This window comes from Protopterus annectens, chromosome 1.part0, assembly GCF_019279795.1.
Source record: "Protopterus annectens isolate FY-2018-M chromosome 1.part0, PAN1.0, whole genome shotgun sequence".
Classification (NCBI taxonomy): Eukaryota; Metazoa; Chordata; order Ceratodontiformes; family Protopteridae; genus Protopterus; species Protopterus annectens.
In genome coordinates, this window is record NC_056725.1 from 408,398,057 (window position 1) to 408,424,594 (window position 26,538).

Genomic DNA, 26,538 nt, shown 5'->3' on the forward strand with positions numbered 1-26,538 from the left:
AGCCTCCATAAGAAATCTTGAGACTCAAACATATCTTAACAGTTTCCTATTCTTGCTTTAATTGCACTATTTTTTTTCTTTGTGCAAACCATTTCCATGGATATATTTGAAAATACTTTTCCATAATATTATTATACCATTGTTTTCATCTCATTTTCAATCTCATTAACATTTACCTTCCAAAGTATAATTTCATGTTGATAATTTATTTTGCTATAATAACATGCTCTCTTTCTTCTTTTAAAACTGAAAAAGTTCTACCACTCTATTTTAAATTTCAAACTTAATATCTGTATTAAAAAAGAAACATCCTTGTCCTTAAAGCATTCATTACTCTAAATAAATGTAAGGAAACTATATAAACTGTTAGGTTTACCAAACCTAGGCTTTCTTCTTCCTTGTTAACACAAAAAAAACCCATTTTAACTGGGTTCAATCTAGAACCCCAAATATAAGAATTATATTATACACTTCATTTTCATATATTAAAGGAACACTGAAAGTGCCTGCTAAATAATCAGTTCTAGACAGTAAAACTGAATTAATTGAATATATATTTTTTCTTAAATGATAGTCTAAAAGATTTTTTCAAATTTTTCTTTCCATATCATTTTTGTATGTTCTTGTATCCCAAAACTTAATTCAACTACTTTTATCTTTCTCTTATTAAACTGAATGCCCCAACCATACTTTCAAATCCTAAGTCTTGATGTTTTTATAGAAAAATGTATTACTTGTATAACTTCTTGTAAATACTTTATCCCTATACTCAGTCTTAACCTATCTTTAGCAACAAGCATAATATCTGCATATGTTAACTAAATTGGCATCTTTATCCCTTCATTAGATATATAACTCCTGTTTCCCATTTAATTTATTCATGGGTATTGAAATTATGTTCATTACTAACACAAATATTAGGCTCCCTATTGATTTGTCGACAGCTTAGGTTGTCGAATGTGTATTCATAGACACCTAAGTGTCGAATACTTAAAATAGTGAGCAGCCACATTATCAAATTCTTTCTTCGGGAAAGAATTTGCATCGCTGTTCTCGGGGATTTGCTCTTTCCCAATGTAGAGTGGTCTCAGAATTGGTATATTAAGTTGGGGGTGCAGCACCCCCACATCAGGGGGTGTGGGGGCAAATCCCCCCCACTATGTTTGGGTGTGTTTGTTTATTTTGTTTATGGACGGCAGAATGAATTCTTCCCTAGGAAAGAATTTGATGATTTGGACATTCGCTGTTTTTAGCTTTCGACTCTTAGGTGTCGATTTTGAATTCAACAATCTAAGCTGTCGATGTGATATAGACGCAAATATTATACCACTCCATTGACACCTTTGTCTTATACCTTTCTCAATCAGCATATCTTCACTTAACCAATCATTTTTAATGCCTTTACTATATTAACCTTATATGATGTAATGCAATTTTTTTTTTATCTTTTCAATTATTTTATATACTTCAAATATTTCCCATAATACATTACGCTGAATTGAATCAAAAGATTTACTTAAATCCCCTAATAATATTTTTGCTTGAACATTTCTATACAATATACCATCTACTAATTCCCTAATTATCAATAACAGTTCTTGAATTCGTTTTCCTTTAATACCATATATGCACTATTTTATAACTTTACTTACTTTCTATTCTATTCTATTTTGTAAAATTTTCATAAAACAGTCTGTGTTATTTAATACTATTGGTCCCAAATTCTGTATTTCACATTCATCACCCTTTTCCATATAATTTAGCTATACCACTGCACAGTTCTTCATACAGAATCCTCTATCTAGCCATTCATTTAATACCCTTAAAAACATTTTTTTTATTTAATATCATAGTTACAAAGACATGCATCTGAAGCATTTCTCCCTGGGCCAATGCTGAAAATTGGCTTTGTTGAAGCCAGACTTTTCCCAGTAAACAAATGTTAAATAAAAGAAAAATAAATAATCTTATACATCCCATATTCTATACCATCTGCACCTGCTGTTGATTCTAGGTTAACTACTTTTAATATATTTTCCACTTCCTCTATTCCAGTTTTCTTTTCCAGATCCTTATTATCTTTTCAGAAAAAGTACCTAACTTCCATTTCATATCGGGTTTTATTTTTTGTCCTTTAAAAGAATTCTTAATATATTCTTTTACAATTTTCATAATTTTCTCTTATATATGGTTTATTATACCTAATGTGTCTCATTTATTTCATAATAGTATTATTTTCATTAATTACTTTACTTAAATATGGTGCACTTTCCTCTTTTTTCCCTGCAAAAATATCTTTGCTTATACAATAAATATTCTTTTTTTTCTGATTTAACTCATATAAGTCCTCTTCTTTAAATAAAACAAAAAAACTTTTGCCGTTCTTTTGTAAACTGTCAATAGCATCATTACTTATCTTATACGTCATTTTTTCTCCTTCTATTTTTCTTTTTCACATATTAAATAACTCCTTTTATACTTCTGTTTAACACTCAATCACCATTCAGCCTAATCCTTATAAATCTCTTTCAATTCAACATGATCTTGCCATAACATCAATAAAAAAGCTTTCCCTTTATCATCCCATTTTACCTCATGTATTCTTTTTAAACCCTTCCCTATTCATATATACTCAAAATTTTATTTTAGCATAATACCAATTGCCCAACGATCTGAAAAAACTGTCATTAGAACACCTTCTTCTACTAGTCATAAACCTGCTGAAATTAAAAAAATATATATATTATAGTTATCCTTTCTTCTTTACTATATGTCCACATTTTTTCTTCTAAATTCTTAATTGTCCATATGTTATAATCTCCCACACTAATTTAACATCATAGGCTTTCATACTACTATTATTTCCATATTTTTAGCTACATATTCAATAATGTTTGTAAACATCTCTTCTGTCTCTCTTTTAGTCACATATGCACAAATTGCAATTATTCTAAAAATCTGATACTTTCTTCTTACATGAAGTTGTTATTCTACCCACTACGAGTGCAATATCTAGAATAAGTATCCCCAAACAATTCTCTCTCCCTAAATTCCAAATCATTTTTTCCTACCACACTTCCATTTGATGTCTGTTCTTTTGTTAAAAATCAAAGGTCTTCTGGTATAATATCACTTTCCTTCTTTTTATACCACTCCAAACTCCCTATTCTTCTTCTGACCTCTTTAAACTATTAACATTTAGTGCTAAGACTTTACAGCGATATTGTCTTATTGCAATCATGTTCATCCTTTCCCTTTCTTTTTTCCTTCTTTCTTCTTTCCATAATTTTTCTTTTTCTTTCCTGCACCCTTTTACCAATAGAATTTCTCTTTTGTTTGACTAAATTCATTTCAAATCCTCACTATCACTTAACCCTGACTCACCTTTATCTATATTAAATACTTCATTCTTATTTTTGTAATTCTTGCTCATACTTGTTTTTTCTTGCCTTATCTGCATATCCACCATTTCTAGCTCTTTTTCTACATGTTCTCTCATTTAGGTTTGATATATTAAAGTCTCTACTATTTCTGACTCTATCTCACTTACTCTTTCTTCACATCCCCCCCCAAATGTCCCTTTTTATTACATTTATACCATCTTAATTCACAGTTCCTTATAGTATGTCCTGTCTTTACATATAAAACATTTTTTTAACACAATTGTTAATCAAATGATATTTTTTTCCACATAGAAAACTGGTTTAGTCTGGCATCAATATTTAACCAAGCTTTAAAGTCTTTGTGACACTGCCAGCCCAGCTGTCAGGAATTTTGTAAATAATCATATGTCATTTGTGAATATTAATATGATTCATATGCTTGTCTTACAAATCTAAGAAAACTTTATGTTATGTATTGAGCTTCAAGTATGTAACCACAGTGTACCCTACTGGGAAAGAACAGAAATGTATATAAACTATATACCTGTGCAAATGTATGTTTTAATAGTAGAAGCTGCATACAGAGTCAACTTGCAAAACTTCAAGAAAAGAAATTGAAAAGTAAAGTGTTTTACAATTGTGTTATCTCAGTTTCAGTGCAGCAAGTAGACACAATGTCTAGAGGTAGATATTTTCATATTCTCTTGAAATAGAAATAGTTACTAGGTTTCAAATGTAAAAGTGTTTTTATTGTTGTATGACATCCTAGCAGCTGCACACGTCTGAGAGGTATGTATTTTTTACACAGAGATGTTAAATTCTAAGTATCTGTTTAGCCTGGGAACTGAAGTCAGGTGACAAAGAGTGATGTCATCTGAGCTAACAGCAGTAATGTTGATTAGTAATTTAAGAACTCTCTCAGAGAAAGACTGGGCATTTTGCATCTTGTTTTGGACCTAGAAACATATCTTCAGCACTTCTGCCTGAGTGTTTCTCTGTAAGTAAGTCTAGAGTACAGTAATCTCTCTTAGATATAGACAGGAATTTAGTAAAGATTAGTTTAACTGTTTTCTGTATTTATTTGAGACTGTCCTACAATGTTGGTTTAAAATATTTCCTGTGATTCTGAACTCTGTAGTTTATGTGTTGTTTGAGTATTGTCTTGTTCTTTTATTATTTCTTATTAAATATATTTAAACCTTTTTAGTTGTGGCTGGTTGTTTAGAGATATTTAAGCTCTTAGCGTACTTGCATATGTATTTGGTGACACTGTACAGGCCACTCTTAAATAGCTTTGGTCTTGGTCACACTTACCATTTGGATAATAGTAACATTACAAACTAGGATTGGGCACCCTTTGTAAGGGCCTTAGAGTAGCTGATAGGTTGTGGTTGGTGGCAGTAATAACTATCTTATAGTCTGTGCGGAAGGGGGCATAGCTAGTAAACCTGTGCCAGACTTCAAATCTCAAAGTGTGTGTGTATGTGTGTGTGTGTGTGTGTGTGTGTGTGTGTGTGTGTGTGTGTGTGTGTGTGTGTGTGTGTGTGTGTGTATTTGTGTGTGTGCATGTGAGTGTGTGTGTGTGTGTGTGTGTGTGTGTGTGTGTGTGTGTGTGTGTGTGTGTGTGTGTGTGAGAGCTACTTAGCTACTTGGACAGGGACATAAAGCACTGGTTGAACAGACAGAATGCTGGAGGTTTTGGCTTGATCACTCAGCTGAGATCTTAACCCTATAGCTGTGCCAGTGAGCAGTCTTATTGGGGATCTGGAGAAAGAGGCAGAACCAGCCCCATACTGACTGTCGTCTCTGTGTGCTCTTAAGGGAAATTGTACTTTACTGTGTGTGTACTTGTCATCCTCTCATTGTGTACATCCCTCACTGTTGCCAGTGATGAGGATTGAGGCTCCTTGATTACTGGGCCAGTGCAGGGGCATCACAGTCTTCAACATTTATATTTCTTGGAATATGTACAATGTTCTAATTTTCAATTTTTAAAGCCAGATTACAATCACATGCTCTAGTCTACAAACCTCTGTTATTATGTACTTTTAACATATCCAGTACATTTTTGTATAACTTTAATAAATGTCTTTTTAAGTGTATTTTTCTACTTCAGTCCTAAATTGAATATTTTTTCAAACACCTTCATTAAATTATCACTTGTGACATAGACAAATGTACATTCATACAGCAGTAATCAAACTTTATTAACATAAACATTAACTTCAGATATATTGCTATATATCATGAAACCTAAGCAATATTACATATGTTGTTCAATTCCTGCTCTTTTTTTTAAACAAGAAACATCTTCATTAAATCATCACTTACTACATGGGCAATCATACATTTATATAAAGGAAAACAAACCACACCGACACTATCCTAGTTGCAAGCATTTTACATTACATACCATACTGACAAACTCCCAGTTGCAAACATTATACATCACTTATAATCTACCCAATGTTTCTCACTCAAACATTACATAGCTCATTTAAGTCCTATATATATATATATATATATATATATATATATATATATATATATATATATATTGTTCCCACAATTCCCATTTTTTCTTATGTAGTTTGCTCTAAAGATCTCAATTCCAATTTTTTTCCTATGTAGCTTCCTCCTACTCTTTTCTAAAGATCTCAGTTCCAGTTGTTTTATCTCTGTTACTATATTCACTACTTCCAGTATAGTTGGTTTAGATTTTGATTTCCATTTTCTAGTAATTGCTTTTTTTCCCAGCCACCATTATTAGACACAGCAATGCCTTACCATGTGTAGGTAATTCTGATTAACTCTGTCAGACCAATCTTCCCACCCAACATTTTCGACAGTGCATCCTGCAAGCAATCCTTAAAGTCTGCCAACTCACCACACACACAGAAAATATGTTCCCATTTACCTCTTTCTTCCCCTTCAGACCTCCAACATTTACTGTCTATCTGAGGAAAAATTGTCTGGAGACTACTTGGGTTATAAAAATATCTATGTAAACATTTCCAGGCAAAAATCCTAAATTGTTTAGATTTTGTTGCATATTTGGGAGACACACATGTATGCTCTCATTGTTTCTTTGTGAATTGTTTATCCAATCTCTCTTCCCAATCTTTTCTGACCTCCTCTGACCGTTATAGTTATTGTGCAGTATTTTATATGCTCTACTAATTATTCCTTTTTTTAATGGCAGCTTCTGTTCTAGATTCTATTAAAAACTCTACCAGTGCTTCTTGCATCCCAAAAAGATCTGCAACTGTCTCAAAATGTTCCACAATACTGCAATGTCTTTCTGGTTTTGTCAGGTACAAAATAATATCATCTGCAAATAAAACAAACTTTTCTTGACTACCATACCAGTTATATCCTTGAATTTATAAGTTCCTTATTTTCTTTGTCAGTGGTTCTAAATATAATGCAAATAATAAAGGGGAAGAGGACACCCCTGCCTGGCTTCTCTGCTCAAGCAGAAATTATCAGAGAAGATCCCACCCACTTTAATTTTCACCTCTGATCCCTCATATATTTTCATAATCAACCTTATAATTTTTTCAGGAGATGCAAATGCTTCCGCTGCCCTGCTCATAAAGTCCCAGCTTATTCTGTCAAATGCTTTCCCTGCATCAAGATGCACCAACAACAATGGTATTTTCTTACATTCTGCTTCTCTCTAGAAATCCTAAATTGAATATTAATCTTTTTCTTTGTCTCTCCATAAAAAGTTTTAAATACATATGAATTCCACAGCATACAGTTTTTTCTTTTTCTCATATTCTTCTAGAAAGGTTTTCATTATTTGACCAGTCTCAAAAATAATGTCACAAAATATCTATTTGTTTATATGTATAAAAGATACAGATATTGTAGCACTTACTGAAACTTGGTTGAAACCACATTTATAGGATACTGAAATAATCCCCACAGGGTACAACATGCTTAGAAATGACCGCCTCCACAAAAAAGGTTGTGGTGTTGCATTAATCTAACATGACTCCATAACTATCACACAATTTTCCAAACCTGTGTCAATCTTTGGAAACATAGAACTACTACCAGCAATACTCCATATTAACAAAAGAAAACAAATATGTATTGTAGTACTATATATTCCCCCAGGCCAAAATATACCCATTTTAAATTTTTTCTCTCCTGGCAACCCAAAATATCTCAAATTCAACCATTATCCTGGGTGGCATAAACATAAATTGGCAAACTCTCATCTCTAGCTACCCCTTTAATAGTATAAACTTGTTATAGGTTTACCCAACTCATCACAGATTCTACACTTATACCAAATAAGCAAAATGAATCTACCCTTGACTGGATTTTCATCTCATACCCTCACAAATATACTAACACAGGAAGCCTCCCAAGTACCTCTAGTGACCATCTACCTGCCTTTACCCACAGAATCCAAATGCAAGCAGCAAAGGCTGATCTGTATAAAACTTCTAGAAATCTTACCCATTTCACTCAAAAGGTATTTATAGACACTTTAAATGCCAACAACTGGTACCCAACTAAAATCCTACGACTGGAAGAAGAGTAGAGTACTTCAATAACATCTTTCTTAATTCTCTCAACAGTCTCGCCACATGTGAAGAAAGAGAATTAAGCATAATCATGCCCCTTGGTTAACAAAAATTACTAAACAAATTCTCACTGCTAAGGACAGAACATGGAATAAATGGCATAAAAATAGAACCCCGCAAAATGAAATAAAATCCAAACAACTCCTTAACACTGCTAAAAAGCTAGTCATTACCATCAAGAGAAACTACTTCTCCACTCAACTAGACTCCCAAAACAACAATCCCCAAACATCCAGGATTTGAAAAAGGTATTATACCAAAAGCGCTTATCTGGTTTATGAGCCAGTGTGTTTATTTTATTTTATCTTATCATCGTATATTTTATTAAAGTTTTCAAGTTTTAAGTGTTTTTAAGTGGAATTGGTGGCAGAACCATTTGTTTTTGGGATCTTCCATAATATTTCATATTCTAGTTTCAAATCTCTTTGGTATTATTTTCATAAAGATCTTATAATCATCATTTTTCAATAGTATTGATCTCTATTTTTTCAATTCTCTTCTATCTTCCTTCTTTCATATGACTTTAAGTAACCCACTACATAATTCTTCATACATAAAACCTTCATTTACCCTTTCATTCAAAATCTTTAAAAAACATCCCCAGGATTTAAGAAAATCAGTGTAGGCACAGTGTAGAGCCTACACGAAATGTAACCGTGTCTGTGTATACATTTCTCCCTTGACAGTGTGCTATGCATATTAATGATGGTGCATTGCCGAGGGAGTGTCAATGAACACGGTTATTGAATCAGTGTAGGGAGTGTAGTGCTAACTATGTCTGCAGATGAGTAAGACACTCCCTGCACTGTCCAGTTGTATTATTCCAATGTTGTTTTTTTTTTTATTAAAAGGCATGTTTGTGCAGTGCGGCATGGAGTGCAGCAATGCTAAACTGTGCTGAGGCACGTGACAGACATCTAAAAATAGAAACCAGATGCATTTAATTATTTATTTAAATGTCATGTTTAAGTGTAGCTGAGTGGGTATGTGCAGTGAGGCGCGATGATGCTCAGCTGTGCTTATAGGTAGCTCAGAGTTATATGTAAATGTGTAGCAAAATTACACATATCCATGTAGCTAAATGAGTAGAGTTACAGCCTTATTGCAGTAGATCCAGGATTTGAACACATGGAGGGGAAAGTAAGCATTCATTTTTGAAATACAACTTATGCTAATTATTTTAAATTATGGCCCGTTGCACTCCACTAATCTCTGTTAAGACCTGCTAAGACCTGCTAAATATTGCATAAACACAATAACAGCTGAAAATGTTTATGTACTGCTCGGCTCTGCTTAGCTAGTTTGCACACTGTTAAGAACTGCTAAGCATAGAGTTCTGCAGGTTTTTGACTGCTCAGCACAGCTGGTTTGCGTGCTGCTAAGTGATGCAGCGCTTTTTTAAATGTTTCTCAGTGGCATGTAAGGGCAGGAAAACAGCCTATATTAAGTCCAATAGACAAGAATACAGCAGAATCTGCTGGAGTTCTGTCTCTGAAGGATACTATGGCAGGCATTGGTGAGGGTTTGCACTTTTGGGCACAGCACTGGAGCATTCTGGAGTTGTTGGTCATGGTTAGACACCTAGTAAAAAACATGATGACTAGCTGAGCAGGGAGGTTTCCAGGGCTCAGAGTGTAAGGTGGAGGCCTGGGACTGGCTGGCAAGGGAACTCACCAGTATTACTCATATCCCCAGCACAGATGAGCAGTGTTTTCACCTCCATGATGACCTGAAGAGATGAAAGGGGGATCTCTTGGACACCTGGATTCAAGAAGCTCAGGCAGGGAATGCTCCACAAGTATGTAAGTAATTTGACCTCTTTTTCACCAATATCTAATATGAATGTCTGCTAAACTGGTATTCAAAATGGTGTGCTTCTCTCCCAACAGCTGTAGAGGAGAGGGCTCGCAACATTGAGGCCCATGCTGGGTGATTGGCCAGGTTGCACCTTGAGTGTGGTGAGTACTGATGTATTAAGCTAATTGTAGTGAAGTAAGCAAGACAGAGTAAAGCATTAACTGCAATAAAGTATCTACAGTAATGTTTGTATTGCAATAAATGTGGACTTGGAGCTGCTGTGCAATCAAAACATGACACAGTACCATTAACTGCATTAAAGTACATACAGTAAAGTCTGTAGTGCAATATCTGTGGACGTACAGCTGATATTGCAAGACCTGAATAATGATAGCTGTTGTGTAATAAAAACTCAAAACAATACCAGAAACTGCATTAAAGTATATACAATAAGGTTTGTAGTGCAATAAGTATGTAATTAGAGCTGTTTTGCAAGAAATGAGTAATGCCAACTGTTCTGCAATAACGCATGGACCAACACCAATAACACCAAGGTTAATTGTGTACATCAGGATTGTCTTGTTCTAACCACTGCAGTACAACTGTATGCATTCAGGCTGTAAGGTAAGGTGCTGCAGTCAAGTATAACACAGTAATAGCTGTAGAATGCAAATATAATGGCTGTCAAATGTATTGTTGAATACATACAGTACCATTCAAGGCTGTTTCTAAGCCAGTATATTTGTTAACATAATGCTCTGTAATCCACAAACAGCTAGTAAGGTATATGGATGAGATAGCCCACTCCATGATCTGATATTGTTTGTTGACTTAACAGATAATTTCAACCCACTAACAATATATCGTGTACACCTGCATTCTATATAATAATGCATAGCTTATCTACTACATCTGTCATGCTTATATTTCATTTATGTGTGTTCTACTGCAGTCTAGTATAAAACTATAGTACTACTATAAGGTCATATGTTGGTTCCAGGTGAGCTCTGGGCAAATATCAGTCAGTCAGTAATCAACAATGACTCAGTAGCTCAGTTTGTTAAATGCTTTTTATGTAGTACATTTTGCCACACATAGACCAGGGTGCAAATCGAGTGATATGTAGCATTATATATTACAGTATCGTCATGTAATGTTTACAGATTCTCTCTCCAAAGGAACTACAGGTAAATGGGTGAGGTAGCCTATATTATAAGTAAATAATTGTGTTTAGATGTCACAGTTAAAATCATTAGCAAGAATGTGGAAATTCAGCATAAAATAAAGGAAATACATATAATAATAATAAAATAAAATGAAATAAAATGTGTAATCTTGGTATGGCTGTATGCCTGTAGTGTCTGTTAAAAGTTGCTGCAGTCAATTCATGCATTCCATGCAGATGTCCTCTGCAGTCACTGTTACTGGGTTCTATCCTTATGCCTACCAAGCAAGGCATGATAGATGTTTAGTTTCTGTACTGCACACATACATGCCTCTCAAGTGTCACTGTGTCACATAATGTAATTAGTAGTGCATAATCCATCTGTCACAGGATTACCATCAAAATTATTACCTAAATTGCAAAGGGTCACTACATCAGCCCACAGTACACCTTGGTAGTTATATAGGTCCACCTGATGTGCAAGTATTCTGTGTAGTTGTGTACCTGCAGTTGTTACTGCTTGGCCCATACTGTCCCATGCAAATAGCTTGAGAAGCTACAGCAGCTTTAGGGGAATTGTACACATAAGGAAAGGACAGACTCATACAGTAACTAGAAGTACTGCTGTCAAGTAAATAGCTTATAATTGTACTAATGGACTGTTTTTCTCTCTCCCCACCCCTTATGTTCATGTAATTATTATTGCTATTCATTGGTTATGATTTACTATTAATATATGTTGTTACATTAACTGTATTTTGGGGCATGTGCTTTATTATTGTTATGTATTATAATGGCTGCATATTAACATATCTTGTTGAATTACCTATTTTGTTGGCCTTATGCTGTAACTGTTACTGGCATGCTATTAACATACTGACTGTTCTGCTATTTACTGTTGTGTTTCACATAATCTGCATTGATATGTAATTGGATTATTTCCAATGTTCTGGCATACTGTTATTACTAACAATGTTGTGTTCTTAGCTAACCTATACTTCTTGCTATACCTCCACCACCACAGCACATCAGGGTAGGCTGGTTCCTGGTGATCCATCTACCTTGCCTCAACTGGCTGTGGCACCGGGTCCTGGCACATCTGTGACCCAGGCTGGTGGTACCCCCTCTGCTGCCCTTGCACCACCTGTGGTGTTGGGAGGAACTGCCTCAGGGGACAAGGCCCAGTCTCCCCCTGGGAGCAGTGGTGGAGGGGTTGCAGTCACCCAAGAGCAACTGCTGGTCATGGTGTGCAGGATCATTCATCAGACCTATGAACATCATTTGTGCCAGATTGAGGGCATGTTGCCCAACCTGGTGACCTTTGGGGAAGTGAAGGAGAAGTGTCAGCTGTCCCATGGGTGGGGATGTGAGTCATGCTGCTGCTGTCTGGAGGCACCTGTGTCTCAGAGTCCAGAACACCCTCCTCATCTGAGGTGTTTATCCCTCATGTGTCACACACTGCCCCAGCCTACTGTCTTGTCTGTCTGCAAATGCACCCTCTCCTACCTAACTTACCTCCCCACATGTACCTATGTCCCTTCCCTGACATTCTACTCTCTCCTTATAAAAAAATGGGCACCGGTCCCACAAAATAAAATCACTCTATATATAGCTCTCCATTTCACACACATGTTCACTGGACACAACTAATTTGGTCCAATTGGCTTGGCAACACCTTTAAGTTATTCTCACCCCTCTCTCTGGGGTTTGAGTGTTCAAATTCATCTACAAAATCTGTCAAAATGGACAGCTATTGCTGTATAAGAAATGGATAGCTATGGGTCTTTCCTGCACCCTTCGTGCTTTACATTATGTTTTCCCCCTGCTTGCCCTATTTCATACGATGCCACTTTGCTTAGCTCAGCTTATATGCACTTTAATAATTATATGTATTTATTACAGTCTTAGTCACATGTAGAAAATAAACACTTCTGTCAAGTATCGAACCCAAGCCCATCTCAACTATAACACACTGCATTAGCCCACCATGCTACACGTCTTAGGTTAAACAGCTGCTTCCAGTAAAACATACTGATTGCTACCTATAGTCATTAAACATGTAACTAAAAAAAAATAATGGGAAAAATAGGAGTGTATCTTGGACTCTGGTGCAATAATACACTAGTGGACAGCCACAGACATAATAATGGATGTAAGTGAGGCCTGTGATAGCAGGTATATGTGCCCTTTTATCAGCAACTTGTGGAAAGACACCTGCTAAGACAGCAATGGCAAAGTACATGTACAACTTGGACCCTGGTGCAGGAATACATATAAAAATATATAAATATGTATAAAGTCATGCACATACTCATGGATGAAGAAATGTTTCATGCAGCCTGTATATGTGTACATATATCTTGCAAATGCAAATGCATCTGCAGTGACTCATATAGCTCTGTGTATAAAGTGCCTTGCTTACAGTACATTTTGCCACACACAGTCCTGGGTTCAAATCCAGTTTTGTGTTGCAGTTCAATTACATAAATGTGATGGCAGAAAGTAATGACTGAGTCATGCATTCATCATCTACGCAGGTTGTTGCTAATTAATGAACTGATACCTAGTTTTGCAAGCCAAAGGCCTGCAGGTAGGGACACACTGTACATATCTGTATGGCCTAACTATATGTTGCCTACTACTCTGGTACTGGCACTGTTGCATAACAGATATTATTTACTCACATGCCTCAATTGGACTGTAAAGGGTACACTTACTGTAGGTCTGCATAATGACATGGCTGACACAGCTACCACCCATAGACATTACTTACTCACATGCCTCAATTGGACTGTAAAGGGTACACTTACTGCAGCTCTGCTATAATGACAGGGATGACACAGCTACCACACATACACGTGCAGCTTACTATCCTACAAAGTGCTCACACTCCCGCCTATGTGTTCTAGCATACACAGCTGTATGTAAAGGTAGCTGCTATAGACCTACCATACCCCCAATCCCCTAGAACAAGGAATCTGGACACAGCCATACTTAATGTAAGAGCAAAGGCCCAGAGCTTGGGACATGTTTTACAGTATGCACTTACAAAGATAGTCAGGTGATAGAATAACAGCTATTGCATTGGCATGCATATTCTGATGGGTATGATGTCTAACACTCAAATGTGTGTCTTTCATTACTGACATCAAGCCACAATGATTTGCCAGTGATTTGACAGATGAACACAATGTCATGGGACACTGACCACACATATTAGGTGAAACTGCGGATATACTCCATAAATATCTATAGTTGACAGCTATGATAACTACCCTCTGTAATGCTGTAGTCTCCACTCCTCACTACTGTCCATCTGAACAACTAAGAAAGGGGCCCAGGTCTACATGAAGGCCTTACTTATTGCACTGTGGTGGCATGTCACTGGCTAATGATAGTGCAATATAGCTGTTTTGGCTGCAATTAGCATAGCAGAGCCAGACAGACATATGCTTAGGGTTATGGATGCAGCACAGTCTGACATCCATGACTGCCTTCACCACATTGGGGACACCCTGGATTGGTTCACTGATGCAGTGGACAGACCGTGTGCTGAGACCGTGTCTGTCTTGGACCAAACATTGTCTGTGCTGGAAAATCTGGTTGGAGTTGAACATCAGACATGTGGATGTAGGTCAGCAACACCATCTAATGAGAGTCCAAGTGGCTGTGCACAGTCAAGCACCCATAGTGGCAGTACCTCCAGCACTACAAAGTGAAGTATTCTGTCCACACCACAATGTGGCAGGTCATGGGCATATGGTCCTGGGTGGTCCTTTGGGGGACACAGCCCCAGCAGACAGCAGTCACCATCAGGTACTAGCACTGCATCTGACCTTGGACATGGTAGTGCCAGTGCAACTCCTGGCAGAGACAGTTTCTGTGTTCATGGCTGAAGACAGTGAACTGCCCACTCTACCATATATGATCCACAGCTGTTCAACATACACATGTGTGGGGATAGCAATGGCCTTGACTCTGTACACACACTCAAACACCACTGTCACATGCAGGTCACCTACAGACACATGGGGCACATCTCCATGGCACATCTAACCTGCACCCCTCCTGACTCACACACATGCTGTCAACTGTTTGTCACAGCCTAGGCCTCTGGCACCCCCACACCACACCCTGTACATGTGATGATACCTGTGCCACACCCCTGCCATCTGTGCCATTGATGCAGGAAAATGCTGCTATGTGTCTGATGTACAGGTTGTCTATTTTACTTGACATGTAGTTATGTAGTACAGTATTGTTTTGCCATGCCACCTGCTGTGGGCCGCAACAGGCACTGTATGCTGGCATATGTCATGACTACATATCACAGTTTGTATATCTTTGTTGCATGATGTTGGACTGGTGATAGTGTTACAGAATGAGGCTGTGCCATGGACCTGTGTATAGTTTCTGTTCCAGGAGTCTGAGGGGATACACTATGGATACATGGTGGCAATACAGGGGCAGAGGATGGCATGGCAGCCCAGTAGACTTATGATGTCAGCAAGGTATGGCAGTATATGTGCATGGCTGTCTAGATGCATATGTGTAGAACAGTCTATCAGGGACATTGGGGGCAGTCTGCTTATTCATGCATTCATACATTATAATACGGTCTGTTACCATTGCTGCATGTCACCTGGGTTATCCAAACGTACAAATCTATTAGGTGTGGTGATTATGTTGACATGTCTACAAATATCCTGTGTCTGGGTTAGACAGGTGGCAGACATCAGTTGCAAGTATGTTTAAGAGGACAATGCAGGACCAGCAGCTAGTCACAGGGCCAAAAATTGCATAACCAATGCACAGGGATAGCCTATAAGGGCATGTCTGTAGCACTGCATAGGGACACACACACACACACACACACACACACACACACACACACACACACACACACACACACACACACACACACACACAGTTGGCTGCTGTGAGTATTGAACCCCTACCTATTTATTATTACACACTATAGCTCACACTACACCACAGAGTTTATCTGGTATTAGACTTTCAGCCAACGCTCTTAAGGTGGATGACATCAGCAGGCCATGTAGAGGAGGGCAATATAAAGGCTAGCAGCTAGTCACATGACATAAAATGTGTAACTATTGCACAGAGATTGCCCATATGGCCTTGTCTGTAGTGATTCATGGGGGATATATTTACACACACACACACAGTTGACTACTGTAAGATTAGAACCCCTACATATCTACAAATGCACACTACAGCTTACAGTACTTATCGCACGTACCATGGGTTACATCTGTTGTATATGTGATTGCAGGCACAGTACTTCTGGAGTACACAAAGTAGCTTTCTGTTGGACAGCATGTGTGGCCTGCAGAGTGATATTGCTTGGTACTGTTATTGTATCTAGTGTCCTTGGAGTGGGGTACCTGTCACTATCCTGCTATGTGTGTGCCTTTAGCAGTATGGCCATATGTGGCTGATTGCAGTTAGATAGGCAAACATGTGGCCAGGAACAATATGGACTGTCCAAGACATGCCGTTGAACCATTGTGCAGTACAACACCTGCTCAACTGTGTCTGTCTACAAGGTGACATTTCACAGGCACAGGGGTCTCTGGGTGAGTGGATTATATACTGTTGCGGCCTTGGTTTGGTTCCTTTCAGTAACTGTTTTGATGTGTGTGTGCAGATAACTACAGCATTTTGAGGGTATGTGGGGAAATCCATATATCCCCACTAATATAATATAATATAATGTAATATATATATATATATATATATATATATATATATATACATATATATATATATATATATACATATATATATATATATATATATATATATATATATACATATATATATATATATATATATATATATATATATATATATATATATATATATATATATATATATATACATATACATATATACATATGTGTGTGTGTGTGTACAACAGGGATGTCCCTATAAATGTTGCTGTGTGTTTACATTAGGTATATGACTTCTGTAGATATATGTGGAGAGTCTATGTATCATTGTAATATATATAGCTACATATATATATATATATATATATTTATATAGCTATCTGTATTATATGTCTATAGGATACATACTGATAGATACAACTAAGCATGCAGGAGGGGGAAATGTTCAGACAGATATGTAGAGGTAGCTGTCTGTATGTACAGATGTATTTCCTCATAGCAGGTCTTTGTGAGGAAGAGGCAATAGAATTCCACTCAAGTTAGCTAAGTGTAGGAGCATGCCCGATGGGACTGTCAGTACTTACAAGATGACTCCAGGCCACATCTACGTGCACTACAAACTAGGATTTTGTGTGCTACTGACATTGGCAGCTGCACCTGTTTTTGCAGTATAGCACTTCCCTGACATTGTCCATGGCATTCCCCGACTGTGTGTTGTAATTAATATGTGACAGGGGTACATGATGTAACACCACATACAGGGTGACAGTCCTCATACCTCTAACTGTGCATATTTTTTTCATAATGTTCACCATGTTACCCCATATGTCTGGCCTGTTCCTCATACATTTGTGATGTTCCAGTAAAATGTTTTATAAGGCAGTCAGTGAAGAGTACTAACTACAGTCAGACATTTGAGTGTTGGACTTTATATCCTTCAGATATTCTGTACTGATGCAATCTGCTTTTATATTATTCACTTTCTAGGTGAATCAGAGCATCTGAATGTATGTCTCTAGTTTTGGCCCTTTGTCCCACCATTTTTTCTGGTGTTGTCCAGCTTTCATGCAGTAACAGAGTGAGGAGTATGACAGTCTGTGGGGACACCATCATATAACTACCTCACATACAAAAGATATGGCTTCTGCCAGATTCAAACCAACAACACCATCACCCATGTCAATGTCCCTAGCCTACTGAGCCACATAGGCTGCCAGACAGGGATGTGTCATTCAGTCAACAGCATACAGACATACATTCTCACCCTTCATTACATGAGACAGAACATGTGGCCAGGTTCTATGTCACAGCCCTGGAACTGGGTGGTCTGCTGAGATATCATTGCAGATATACTGCTACAACAGTTGTATGGGTACACTGATGAGTTGGGGGTAGGGGACAATCAACCCTTGCTCTGCTGGCATAGACAGTTGTGTGACTGTTGTGATACCCCACTGTTAGCCATCTCCCTTGAATAATGCTGTGGACTTTTCAGCCATGTGGCCTAGTGCATATTATGGAGCACATACTATTGGACAAAGTACCTGTTGTCCCAAGTGGCTGTTAGATCTTTCCAAGTAGCCCAGTAACCCAATATAGTCCCCTTCATACATGCTGCAGGTCCATACATATACCACCATATTCTAGTACCCCTTACAAGTGGTGAATAGCTGTGTGACTTATCTTGCAAATACAGCAGTTGATAGACCTGTAGTTTGGGGCTGACTCTGTGTGATACACGCAGTCCACATCCAAAACATGGTGAGGTGCAGTTTGTGTGGGCTGGCTGGCATCATTTTTACTAATATGTATGTGAGTCAGAGTAAGGTGTCAGTCCCTAAGGCCCTAGGTTGTCAGTGCATGTGCTATGTGTTGTCTCTTGGCCAAGGCCAGGGCATACTGGGCACACCTACATTTGCCTACAGGGATAACTTCAGGATTTTCCTCCTCGGAGTCTCCCTGTCAGTGTGGCTGTGGTGATCTAGGCACTGGTGGGGGGCTGTGTATCCCTTTCCTTTGTTGATCTTGCTGCAGCTGTTTCCACAGGATCATATTGTGTAGCATGGCACATACTGTGAACATGTGTGCACATGTGGTTGGAGAGTACTGCAGGGCTCCACCAGATATATCGAGGCACTGGAACCATGACTACAGCAGCCCAAACACATGCTCTATGATGTTTCTAGTTTTTGAATGTGCCACATTATGGCATTCTTCTGTGGGTGTGTGTGCATTTCTGATGAGTGTCATCATCTACGGTTCCAATGCATAGCCACCATCCCCCAATAAATGGCCTTGTAGGATGTCCCCCCTAGCAAACATCTGGTACAGCTGTAAAGCATGCCAGATACAGGAGTCATAATAACTGCCAGGGCTGCCAGTACACTCATTCATGGTAATGCCCTGGGCATTGCACATGACCTGGCAGTTGGAGTGGTACCCCTTGCAGTTGACAGATTCTACCCTCCTCACTGGGTGGTGCCTTGATGTGTACGTGAAAGCAATCTATGGCATGCAGTATCTCAGTGTGGTGTGCTACATGATAGTAATGTTGCATACTGCTGGTCCTCACCTCAAGGGTGAGGGGAAAAATAAATGTGCTCACTGGCATGTGGTAAAATGGCATCCAGGAACTGGTGGAGTACCCTGGATGCTGATGCCTGTGACACTCCATCATGTCCTCATTAGGTCTTTGGAATGTACCTGTAGCTAGTATTCTAAGAGCTACACATACCTTTGTTTCCCTAACTCCCTCATTTGCATGCAATTTACCTGCTTATCAGGTAGTTTGCATGCCATGGATACTTCCGTGTTGGTGGGCACATGCACTCCACTCAGCTCTGTTTACTGGATAGCACACCTGCTAACTTTCATTTAAGCAGTGTACCACTATGCCTACATGGAAAATAAGTCCATGTAGGCTTTATTAGCCCCTCCCCCCATATTTTTTGCCAGTCCATTAATTTTTATACATTGTCATAAACATTTGGAATGACCAGTGTTTCTTTACATAAACTTTCAAATGTCCTTTCAAAGTCTCTCTTTCTACCTCTATTCAAAATTGTACATGAATCTTCTTTTTTGTAAACTTTTAAATGATTTTATCACATAAAGATTCCATGGGCAACAGTTTTTCTTTTTTTCATATTCTCCAAGAACATTTTCCATTGAAAAACAAATATAATGTCACAAAATGCCTGTTTGTTAATAAGAATAAAGGATCTTACCTTATGTGCTTTTACACCCAAAGGAGCCATTAAATTGTCCCACATAGCTGTCCATTTCTTTGTCTTTATTTTGAATCCTGACCATGTACTTCTGTTGTTCATTTTCTTCTACCTACTTTTCTGATACTCCAGTTTTGCCTTCTTTTACTTTCTATGTATATGCTTTCTTTTCCGTCTAACCATTATTCTTCGGGATTTCTTTGCATTCTCTTTTGTATTTTCTCCATAATGTCTCCTCAGGAAACATCTCCCTCATTTTATGGCTCACTCTGCACCACCATTTCTTCAAGAAAATCATCCTGCAATAATCCCGACTTGAGGGTTGTAATTCTACAACCATCATTTGCTGAGCCATCTCCATCAAACAAGTTTCTTTAAAACATTTTCTCAAGAGTCCTACACACATTCTCTGGTCTCTGTATTTGCTTTTTCCTTCATTTCTTTCAATATTCCATCATCTCCATCTCTCTCAATCTGCCTCCCTGTTTCCATGGGCCACTTCTGTGCCTGGAAGAGAAACAGGAAGTGCACCTCCAAAACAGTTCCTGATCATAACAATGACAAGTAGGGGAAGTTCCCTGATGCTCTAGTGAAATTTCCCCTAATAGTGTAAATGCCACACCAGGTCTTCCCTGAAAAGAGGTTATTAGCCTAATGGGAATAACATGGCCAACAAAGCATAAATAAATAAATTAATAGATAAACACTATGGCCCCACACTCTCCTACTTATATATACCAAATTCAAACCACTGCAGTGGGGAAAAGAGAAAAATCCCTAAACCCCACTGTCACACAATATTCATTTATTTGAGAATCAGTGAAAAGAGTCAGCAGATTCACAGGCTGATCAAAAAAAAAATCATTCAACAAAACAATCTGAAACTATTGCATTATATCATCATGATTTGTCACCAACAAGCTCATTAAGGATAGATTCATAAGAGACTGAAACATCCCATTCGACTTTCTCTCAGTGGTACAAATGATGTTTTCTGGTGCATATTGTTGAAGGATTGAATTCTTACCTCATCCTATTTGCATTGACCTCTGAGTTGACAATAATAATTTAATAATTATTTAATTACAATTGTAGAAGTAGAGTCCCTTCCATCAAGGGGGATGCATTACCCTAAATGTCCTTTTCACATTTTAATGTGGTTTGGGGGATATTTTTTAGCTAGATCAATAAACTATTAGGTATAGCCACATTTCTACATTGCTACTAGTAATAATAGTTCTATACTTTATAAGACTATACAATGATAAAGAGTATTGATCCTGTAAGAGAACCAATATGTTATCATAGTAGACAAAGTGGGGAAGCCAACATTGATAGTAGTGAAGTAAGAGTGCTAAGTGCTGAATGGTTCTGAGAACATTTGAAAGGTGTGCTGCAGTATGTGACGATGGAAGGAGATTCTGGAATTATAAGAATTGATATTCCAGATTTAACTGCTTGGTGCACTTCAAATTTCAGGTAAATTAGGCATTCAGTTTCAAATGATGATGTGTACTAATAATATGATTGAATTTTGTAACATAAGAAAATAGCCTGTAATAAGTGACAGATGCCTTTGGTATCTTCAAGTAAGATTCTTCATAGGGCTTCAATATAAAATATGAGATTCTGCCTTGAGAGTTCTGAATAAACTAACAATGAGGAAGAAACAGAACTCCTTTAAATTATTTCTTTCAGCTGGCCAGTATTTTGCAAATACTGAGCAAATACTTAATGCTTTAAACAACATAGATGAATACATTGCTGGAATCAAATTTAAATCATATCACACCTCATTTTGTGCTTTTAGTTAAGTCATTTGACTTTCATGTAATCCTTAAGAATCCATTGAAATGAATGCTTAATTCTGCTGTTTGTGAAAAATTAAGCAAAACTGAATTTAATCTGCAGTTACACTTTCTCCATAAATTTACTACAATTTGCATTTTAGAAACTTACTGCATATGTTCTTACTATTTGCTGGTTGGCTGTAAGGACAGATTTTCAAAGAAATTAACAGGAACAAAACTAATTTACTCATAAACTACTTACTTCTTCTGATACTGCAATGGAGCGGGTTTTCTTGTTCATATTTGCACATTTGGACAGGTATTTGAATGCTACCTTATTCTCCCCTTTGGTTATCAACCACCTTGCAGATTCAGGAGTCCACCTAGTTTGTGTGATAAAAGTAACAATGTTGTCATTATCAAGCTTACATCATTTCACCTGCCCCTATGAATTACATTACTGTCAAGAATGCATTATTTAACTTGCCACTTTACATTACATTACTATCAAACTGCATTATTTAACTTGCCACTTCACATTATATTACTATCAAACTGTATGATTTCACTTGCCACTTTACATTATATTACTGTCAAACTGTATGATTTCACTTGCCACTTTACATTACATTACTATCAAACTGCATTATTTAACTTGCCACTTCACATTATATTACTATCAAACTGTATGATTTCACTTGCCACTTTACATTATATTACTGTCAAACTGTATGATTTCACTTGCTACTTTACATTACTTTACTTTCCTACCACGTCTACATTATTACACTTGCCACTTTACATGACATTACTATTAAAGATGCATTATTTCTTGTGCTGCTTTACATTGCATTACTATCAGGACTGCATTATTTAAAATCTTCCACTTTACATTATATTACTATCAAGACTATGTTATTTCACATTCCACTTTACATTGCATTATTATCTAGACTGCGTTATTTCACTTGCCACTTTATATTACACTGCATTTGCTTAACATCAGAAGGAAACAGCCTATTTGCTCTCCTGTTAAATGCCTTAACATTCCGTCACCCCTCCATTCATACCTTCCCATTTACTCTTTTTCTGTCATCCTGTGCCCTTTGAACTTCAATGTGGATTCCCTGTCTCTACCACGAAGCTTGTTGGTCCATTCTGTGGGTCTGCAACCTACTCTGCGAAAAAGGAGTTTAGAGGTTCAGATAGTAGTTAGCCTCCTCATACTGCAGCCAGTGCTCTCTCCTTCCTTTCTGTCCTTCCTGCTTAGAATGATCCTTTAACATTTTCCTGACATGTCATTGTGTATAAGTACAATGTCCTTTCCTGTCTCTTCTGGTCTCAGGTGAGAAGAGGTCTTGCTCTTCTAGCTGTCTGATTACATTCCTTCACCTTTATCCTATGGATCTTACTGGTACCTTTCTTCTGGATTATTTCCAACAGCTTGATGTCTTTTTCCTTGCATGGCCATCAGAACTGGATGCAGTACATGAGGTGTTGTCTGTTACCTGACCAAGGCCCAGTAAAGTAGAAAAAATTACCACTTTGCTTCTAGAATCTATCCCCTTGGGATACACTTCAGCACTCATTTTGCTGCTGCCAGTGCACTCTCATTCTGCTCCTGAGACCACTTCAAGTGTGATCAATGCCCTCAGTTCCTTTTCTTTCTCCGTTGCTACCTGTTCCACTTTCCCACAGCTCATACTTTACCCAGAACAGTTGTGGTATAACTTTGGTACTTTGCATCTGTTTACATTAAAGCTCAGTTGCCACATTTCTCCCTTCTTGTTCAGCCCTTCCATAAATTTTGCTAGACTCCTCCCCCCATCCTTCACTGCTGCACTTACCTTTGAGTCATCAGCAAAGAGGTTGAGGCTGCCTTCTTTTCCCTCATATGTGTCTGACACAAGTAGTCAGAAAAATACAGGACGTATAGCATATCCCTGTGGTACTATATGAGTCAGTTTCCTAATTTCTGACATTGTCTACCTCGCCACAATGCTATGTGTTCTAACCTTGTGACTATCTGATACCTCAGTCTTGTTCCTACCCCATCCTTTTAGGCTTTCCTATCAGTGTCTCTTGATGCACCAAATCAATGGCCTTCATGAAGTTCAGGTAGACTTTATTGACTTGTGCTCTGACAAGCTTACCTGAAATTCAGTTATAAAACTGAATCAAGTGCGACTGTCAGTTCCTTCTGGCCATGCACCCACATTGGTTGCAGTCAGAAAGACTGTTGTCCTTTAGAAGTTCTACAACTCTTTCTCTAAGGATTCCTTTCATGACATTCGTTTGTACTAATATTAACCAAATGCCTATAGTTATCCCTTTCTACAAAAGTACCACAATTATTGCCTTCCAGTCCTCCAACACTTGTGTACTAGCCAGTGATCTGTTCAAAATTTTCATCAGATGGTCTGCCAAAACATCAGCTGGAATACTGAGTCCTCTGAAAGACAGCCCATCTAGTTTTTGTACTTCATGTTCTCCAAGGGCTGATGGTTCCCTCTGAACCTCCTCTAGCTTAATCATGATATCTGTCCTCTGTTCTCCCAAAGTTTTCCTTCCTCCCTCCCATCATGGCATCCTCCCTTGTTTTCCTCTGTGGAGCCTGAAACAAAGTTTTCATTCTGCATCTCTTTTTTCCCAGTCTTCTGTATCTTCTTCTCTCATATCTTTACTCAGTTTGGCCAATTTTGTCCCACCTCTCCTTTCTGCTGTATAAAACAGCAAATACACCAACTGATAAGAGAAAAGCGACCACTTTGAGCTCTGCACCACACTGAATTTATTAAAATTAAGCGCTATCATCTGCACAATGTCTGGACTTCATCATAATTCTCCTCATCATTCTGATGAAGTCCAGACATTGTGCGGACAAAAGCGATTTCTGCTGTATACCTAAAAAATGCATACTTTCCTTCGTAACAACTTTTGCTAATTTAATTTCAAATTTACTATGTTTACTATTTTTGGAGCATTTTTGCTAGCCTCAAATACCTGTTCTAGTTTTGCCTCTTTGCCTCTTCCTGAACAACCTATATTCTATCACCTGCAAGTCCCACCTCATGTTCTCATTGACAAGTGTTTCTGTTCAACCCTGTCCACATTTCTTTGTATCACACCTAATATCACAGTCCACAGTCACCTCTTTTTCTCTTGTCAGAAATCTAAATTCTTTTCTTCTTCTCTCTTTCCTGCTGTCAGTAACCTGAGTTCACCATCTGCTACTCCTTTCCTTACATAGAGAAATCTGATTTCAACATTTGCCAATCCCTCTTCTACTGTCAGTAATCTGAATTTGTCAACTGTCTCTTCCTCGCCTATTGCCAGTAATTTTTTTTGTCATTTTCCCACCAGTACCTGATGACATCAGACTCTCTCTCTCAGTCTGCCCACCCATTTATTCCCATCATTAAGTGACAGATAACCAAAATGGGTCATTATCCAGGTGGCCATCAGAGTGGTTCATGATTTTTTCTCTTTTCTAACAGCCCTAACTTACATGCACTTGGTGAGACACCAAAAAGGTGAGATACAATGGCCTGTCTGCAAAGGGTGTCCCTCATTTTATTAAGATGTGGTACCGCCAAGCAGCTCTGTTCCTTCCCCTGCAGCACAAACAGTGGCCTATCTGGTCTTCACCAGGAAGAATGTACTACCCAGTATGCCTAAAAATGCATGCAAACCCTACCCTCCTTAGGAAGAGGTGAACAGGCCATGCCTTTTCACTTCTACCCTTCCCGGCCTAGTCCTTCGAGTTCAGGCTACTAATCAAACCCCAGTTTCCTGGGATACAGTAGCAGCATCTTCATTCTGCACCATAGAGCCAGTTTACTATTGGTATTCCCATACCTGCTTACCTCTCCCTTCCCTACTCGCAGTAATCTGCATTCACAATCTGCTTCTCCCACACTTAATGTCAGCAGTCTGGCTCCAGTGTCTGCCTCCCACTTCTTTTCTGTTAAATATTTCTGTTTTCTGCCTGCCTTCCACACTTCTCCTCTCAATGATTACTGAATCCTAGCTGTTTATTTCCTCCCTCTTACTACCAGCATTCCACGCTCCCTGCCTGCATCCCCCTACCTTCCTGTTAGTAGTTATTACTCCATGCCTACCCCCTCTTCCTTTTCTGTCATATACTGTTGCCCACTGCTTCCTGCACATACACATCCTCAGCTGACAGTGCTCATTTCATACTTCCGGACAAACTACTAGCAGGTAGCAAAACAAATACCCCTGTGTTCCTTCTGGTAGTGGACAGAGTACATTACTCACTTCCTGAGCTTCTCATGCAAGGCAGAAGTCAGTTTATCTCCTACCTTAGAGCTATACACACTGATGATTCCACATTACAGCTTCTTTCCATTGCAGAGCCATCTTAAATCCGCGTTTAGATAATGAGCTACTTATAAATATATATACTGTACCAGACTGCATTCATAAATTTAAAGACATCTGCATAATTCTGACTAAGGCACAAGATTTTCATTATGCTAATCTCAGAGCTTCAAATGGCAAATGATTGTTGAAACAAATAGATTAGTTTTAGTGGGAGATGACACACTTTTAAGGTATAATGTTACTGTTCGGGATGAAGTATATGCAATGACTGTGGTACAGCTCATGTTGTATGCCTTGAGGATCATATAATAACAAATATGACCCACCGTGTTAATTATTTTTAACACTGTGAATAGTTCATGAGCAGTCCACATAAATCCACTTACCTTCAGTCATGTAATATAATGCTGCAAGATCTCAGCTCAGTTTCTAGTAGATGTAAATAGAGAAATTACATGCCTCCAGTCCTGCTACTGCAAATGGTAAGATTTGGTTTGGGAGTTCTGCAGGTGCAGATGCTTGAGGAAATAAC

At 38.0% G+C, this 26,538-nt stretch overlaps 1 protein-coding gene across 1 annotated transcript in view; it reads right to left on the reverse strand.

The window, feature by feature from the left end:
* The window catches only part of LOC122792613 (solute carrier family 22 member 7-like), a 588,108-nt gene that overhangs the window by 305,227 nt on the left and 256,343 nt on the right, over positions 1-26,538 (reverse strand). The window contains exon 5 of the mRNA XM_044060277.1: positions 21,922-22,042. Coding sequence (XP_043916212.1) covers positions 21,922-22,042 — 121 coding nt within the window. The remainder of the gene's footprint in view (positions 1-21,921; positions 22,043-26,538) is intronic.